The 5,644-nt window shown below is 42.4% G+C and overlaps 1 protein-coding gene across 1 annotated transcript; it reads right to left on the bottom strand.

Moving 5' to 3' along the window:
• Nucleotides 1–1,153: 1,153 nt before the first annotated feature.
• Nucleotides 1,154–4,872, bottom strand: LOC112570894 (D site-binding protein-like). Its single transcript, XM_025249604.1, has 2 exons — nt 4,854–4,872; nt 1,154–4,338 (listed from the first exon to the last, which is right to left on the bottom strand). Exon 2 carries the CDS (start codon nt 4,325–4,327, stop codon nt 3,440–3,442), a length of 888 nt encoding a protein of 295 aa, XP_025105389.1. The 5' UTR covers nt 4,328–4,338; nt 4,854–4,872; the 3' UTR covers nt 1,154–3,439.
• Between the last annotated feature and the right edge of the window lie 772 nt (nt 4,873–5,644).

Here is a 5,644-nt window from a genome sequence, read left to right as displayed (position 1 = left end):
GCGCACCTGAACTCACTAACACCCGTTATGTGAAGACGTAAAGTCGTAAACCATATTAGGAGGGAGAAGAGCAGGAATGGGATGCACACCTGTCTGGGGGATTGGTCCTCGGTGCTGGCAAAGTCGACGCCATCATTATGACCCTGTCCCGTCCTTCAACTTTACCCCAGGCCCCACGGCTGTGGGGGGAGGGCCCAGAGGTGTTCCTTTACAAGCGAAGGAAGCTTGCGAAAAGCCTGCATTCTCTCGATACAACAGGTGGTGATAAATTGAGTCAGAGCACACGGTGAGGTTGGGTTGCCGAATGAGTTAAAGGGTTCTGGTTCAGTCGGGCGCCATTTTCGAGTGCACTGAAGTAACCCCGAGCTCATTGAGAATCTGTGTAACATGTACTATCATCGTAAAGCTTGTTTGACTGTTTTAGTTGGTTGTCTTCTCTATTTGGTGTTTAGCAGCTCAAGAAACTTCTGAAATAACCAATTTTAAGCGCTTGTGATCGCAGTCTTAGCAAAGTGACAATGCATAGTCACAAGTCATGGACACACACTAACAACAACAGAGTGGAACGACTGAAGTCACGAGGTGTCACGGATGAATGCAGTTTTATTACCAAGAGCGTGCAAGCTGACAACATAGTAACATCACAAAAGATTGTTTTGCATAGTTTTCATAATAGCACCTTTGACAATTCAGAGACGGAGGTACATTTAAAGCAAACAGAAAGATGGGTGGGTTAAAAAAGTAGTCCATTCATTCACATAGAACACACATCATCAGAAGCACACCAACCCGTACATACAAGTGAGAAGCAGGGCACACAGCTAGAAAAAGGCAAGAAATGACACAGATGACAAAAATGACTGATATCTAAGCAACAGTCCTGCCTTCTGTAACCGAAAAGACTTTTTCTTTTGACATTCTCTTTTCGAGAAGCAGGCGTTGAAATAAGTCTTTAGAAACTTGACACTTTAAGCAATTGTAGGAGTCAGGCAAAGACAAACTACCAGAGAGAGACAAAATATATAATAATGGCATAATAAAGGTTAACTCCTTTATAACTTGCAATTGATAATTAAATCTTGTAGTTTTGATGATGATGTAGTTTTGTAGCGCGCTAGTATCCACATCACAAAGATGCGCTCAATGCGAAAATGTAAAATGAACAAGACCATAAAAAGTAATACAGATGATAAAAGAAACAATACTCGTGATAAAATGATTTATAACAGATTGTAACATGCAGCGTGTAAAACTAATTTCATAACTATAATATAAATAAACTCTCTAATCGAAGATCTTTTAGTCCGAGACTTGAACAAGTACGGCCAACAAGTGTTGAGGTCGTCCCTTCATCTAAAACTAAAAACACCGGTATACTACAGAGCTATGTTATGGTCAGCCAAAAATTAAACACGCAAAAAATACTGAGGATAACTATGTTTCCCGCAAAGTAAAAATTATTTCATTAAAAAATAACTTGTACACTAATGAGGTAGCTGAAGATATTGACAGTTTTAATAAACATACATTACCAATTTTCAAAAAGAGATCTATGACAGTAGGAAAATATTTCGGACAAAAACCTGCTGTATACATTTTTTTCTCTTAATGCAAGCACAGTTCATAAAAACCACAAAAACTAAAGGAAAAAAAAAGAACCTGAACCTTTTATTGCACAAAGTGTACATGAGGCATATGAAAGTTATTGGTAGTGTGAACAGAGAAGGTGGATATTTCTATATCTACCCTCTCTGGTGTGAACACTGTTCACTGGTTGTTTATCAAGAATGGATATTTAAATGGGGTGAAAGTGGGGCTAGAACAAACAAGCCCCCAGGGAGACGTCTGTGATAAACTCGTTTGGAAAATACTTATTATTAATTTCTACTTTTTATCGTTAATGGTCTTATCATCAGTGACTTTGTGCAAGAAAGAAGCACTGAATGTGTGAAACAAACTGCGGACCCACACTCTTTTGTCTGTCAGTGCAACGACAATACTTGTGTGAATTTTTGATTATTTGCTATCTGTTCAGATACCTTTTGGGAGTAGTGTGTAAAAATAAAACAACAATAACAAAGGAGAACTTGTTACATGCAAGGGTTCTCAAGTACACATTTATACACAGGCATCATCCCTGAGAATTAAACTTTGAACTGAAGATAATAATGTTGGACATGCGATCAACACCAAGGCGCGAAAACGTTCAGTGCAACAAAAGGCGCGAAACAAACAAACAAACAAACAAACAAACAAACAAACAAACAAACAAACAAACAAACAAAAGCAATCTAATATTTTTTAAAGTAACAATGCACACAATTTTGTACAGTCATCTAACAGCATAGATAACGAATTCCACAAGCAGAAGTCTGATTTGATTATAAGCAAAATAATGTAAATGCTGACGACAATTAATAAAAAATCGACAGAAGGTGGAGCCCCTTTGAAGGAGGAGGAGTCACCTCCCCAAACCATTCCTCGCCAGCCTTCGGTCCGACACCCAGCGGCGCCTGGGCTAGGGGAACCGTCGGCCTCGTGACGTCATCCTCGGGGAAGCAAAGTGGATTACAAGTGTGGTTCGTATTCCAACTGACTGGAGATGCGAAGAGTGACAACCCTACGCTAGTCAGACGCCGAACTGCGAGAATGGTTACAGACAACTCTTAGATTGTTTTCACCATCTTCCCTAAAGAACTGTGTGTTGGGACATTTTTGTATGAATATACTTATCTGTTTCATGTAGTAAGTTCCTGAGCAACTTGATGACATGATGTGGACAGCCTCAGACAATCGTTGTTTTGTGTTCAAAGACCGAGTATGGTCATCGCGTGTGTGTGTGTGTTGCTCTGGTGATTCTCTCTGATGTGTTACAATGTTACAGTACAATTTCATGGACAATGGCAGTCATCAAATAATAAGGCACTACAACTTAGAAATCAAGAAATACAAGCACCTCTTACTCAAATAATGACACTACTTGTATTCCAGTAGAAAGTTTTATGTTTGATCAATTGCTGCAAGTGTAGGCCACAGTTCTTGCATTATTATCTGTTTTATATATATATTTGTCTGCAAGTCCAACGCTTAGCCTCTTGATGAGTTCTCTGCTGTTAGTCTTGGCGAGCCTAAACAAAAATGTGACTAAACCGGAAGCTTTGTACAAGCATGCCTCTAGGCTTCACACACACACACACACAACTATATACATAAATGTCAAAAATCATCATTCTGCAACCAACGAAAGAACAATACGAACCATAGCTCGGCTGGTGCAAGCAATAACAAGCTCAGAGCCGATCGTCCCCCAAAGACCCAACAGATGAGAAAATACTGAAGGGATGTCTGATGGCACAACGGTTAGCACCTGTTACCAATACAGTGAAGGTTGTTCTCTGTCTGTGTGTAGATATTTACAGGACAGGCTGCCTTGCAATCCTCACAATTTGTTGTACAGCATGTAATGGAGTCGCGCCAGTTCTGACTTCAAGACGGCCACCTGTGCCCGCAGCTTGAAGTTCTCCTGCTCGAGAGTCGCGGCCCGCAGTGCGATCTCCTCCTCCTTCTGTCTGCGAGCATCACGTGACCTTTTGGCGGCTTCGTTGTTCTTGCGCCGGCGTTCCCAGTAAGCATCATCCTTCTTCTCGTCTGGCACGATCTTGGGGATCTTTTTGGGGTCCGCCTCGTTCTCGTTGTCATTGCTGGAGGTGGCCAAAGTGCAGGCACTCGTCTCGGACGGGGATGATGATGATGATAACGGCATAGAAGAGGATGAGGAGGCGGTCTCACGATCTTTGTCTCTGTGTTCATGACGTCTCTTCCGCTGCTGCTGCTGTTGCAGATGGGACGTCAGGGGCATCAACCCACGACTGCCGAGGCCCGAGCTGACCCCCATGCTTGAAGGGGGAGAGTCGTATATGAGCGACATCCTAACGGAAGGATGCAGGCCGCCCATGCCCCCGCCGAGAAGAGGGTTGTAGAAGGACTCCATAGCATACATATTGAACGGTCGGATGGGGGCGACGCGGTCCGATAAACCTTTCATCAGATCCGGCCGACTGTCGCTCGCTTCCTTGCCGTTTAGGTCCACGTCGAGGGGAAGTGAGTCACCACCCGGGAAAGGCAAGGAACCAGAACTGAAGACCGGAGGTGACATGTGAGGTGGGGAGACCCTCTCGGCCTTGTTCTTGCTAACGGCCAGGTGGTGGCCGTGAAGACTGTCGGAGGCGGCGGAGTCCACAGAGACACGACCAGAGTCTGTGCCGGCGGGCAGAGGATGACGATCTGCAGAAGGTGTGATGCTCAGGTCCAGGGCAGTCTCTGTCATCTTAGTAAAGTCTGCAAAGTAAAAAAAAAAAAAATCAATAAATAGGAGAGAAAAAAAATGAATATCAACAGTTTAAAATATGGAAAAAAACAGCTGCAGTGTTGCTTTGGATTCTATTAAGTAAATTCGACACCTCTGCCCACTATCTCCCTTCAAACACACACAAAAGAAATGTCTCTTTTCAGCACCAGCTTTCTTTATTTTTGGATTTCTTTTCTACTTTGAACTTGCTGTTACGTAGAGAAATGTGCTGTCCTTTATTGTTAATCTATAAAAAATGTTGCTTAAGAGCAAAACTGAAAGAGAACAAAAAGGAAAAGAAAGTCAACAGAAACAACACAAAGGGACTTAATTCAGACTCAGCCACACAAGTATAACGACCCCCAAACCGGCGAATTTTATCCTTGACCCTGTCCCACAAGCCTTCAAAGGTGAAAACTGTGGATAGTCCGTCATTTAGTTTAAATAAGATTCGATTGGCCAGGCGATACAGTTTCGGGAACACTTCCACCCATAATCTTCTTACCAGCACCGAGGGGCTTGGCAGGCGAGGAAGTTTCATTGCATTGAGTTCCCCTTTCTCCCCTCAACTAGGTTTCAGGTTTTAACCCTGCAGCACGACCCCGGTTCGCTTGTTTACAGATCTTCGTCGTGCAAAAATCACACGATTAAGGTTGGAATAAAGCTCTTCTGTCCAAGTGTTTCACTTGTTTAAACCCTTCGCAGCGTTCGAGCCTTTTCCGACTTACTTGAGATCTGAGAGGATGTACATAACTAAAACTCATTACACGACTCCATGGACGACAGTTAATGGGGATCCATCTGACTTTGTCATCGATACTTGCATTAGAAGTGTTTACATAAAAAAAAATACTTCCTTAGCAAGCATCGTGCAGACCAGTTCCTCAGCTGCTAAGTCCTTCTGAGCTGTTTCACTTTCCACACTTCGCTGAGCTTCTGACGGAAATAATAATAGCTCGAAATAACAGCAGCCCTGGTTTATTCTACGGCAGAAAAATGGTACACGACAGCGAATGTAAGAAGAAAAAAATAAATAAAACAAAAGAAAAAACTTAAAATCAGAGATGGAAATAAAAGAGGACTTAAAGAACTGTAAGAACGTTGGAGGGCTGCTGTGAGAGAGGTCAAGATACATTTGAATTTCAAATGTGTGATTTGTCCATCTTGACAAAGAAAGTGGACCAAGAGAGGATGATGACCATGAAAGCCCACGAGGGGTGTGGATGGAAAAACTTCAGATGTTTGTGTACTATTTTGTATACACAAATTTTAACTTACACAATTATTTTCTCAGAC

This window comes from Pomacea canaliculata, linkage group LG8, assembly GCF_003073045.1.
Source record: "Pomacea canaliculata isolate SZHN2017 linkage group LG8, ASM307304v1, whole genome shotgun sequence".
Lineage (NCBI taxonomy): Eukaryota > Metazoa > Mollusca > Gastropoda > Architaenioglossa > Ampullariidae > Pomacea > Pomacea canaliculata.
This window is presented reverse-complemented; position numbering and strand designations above follow the sequence as displayed.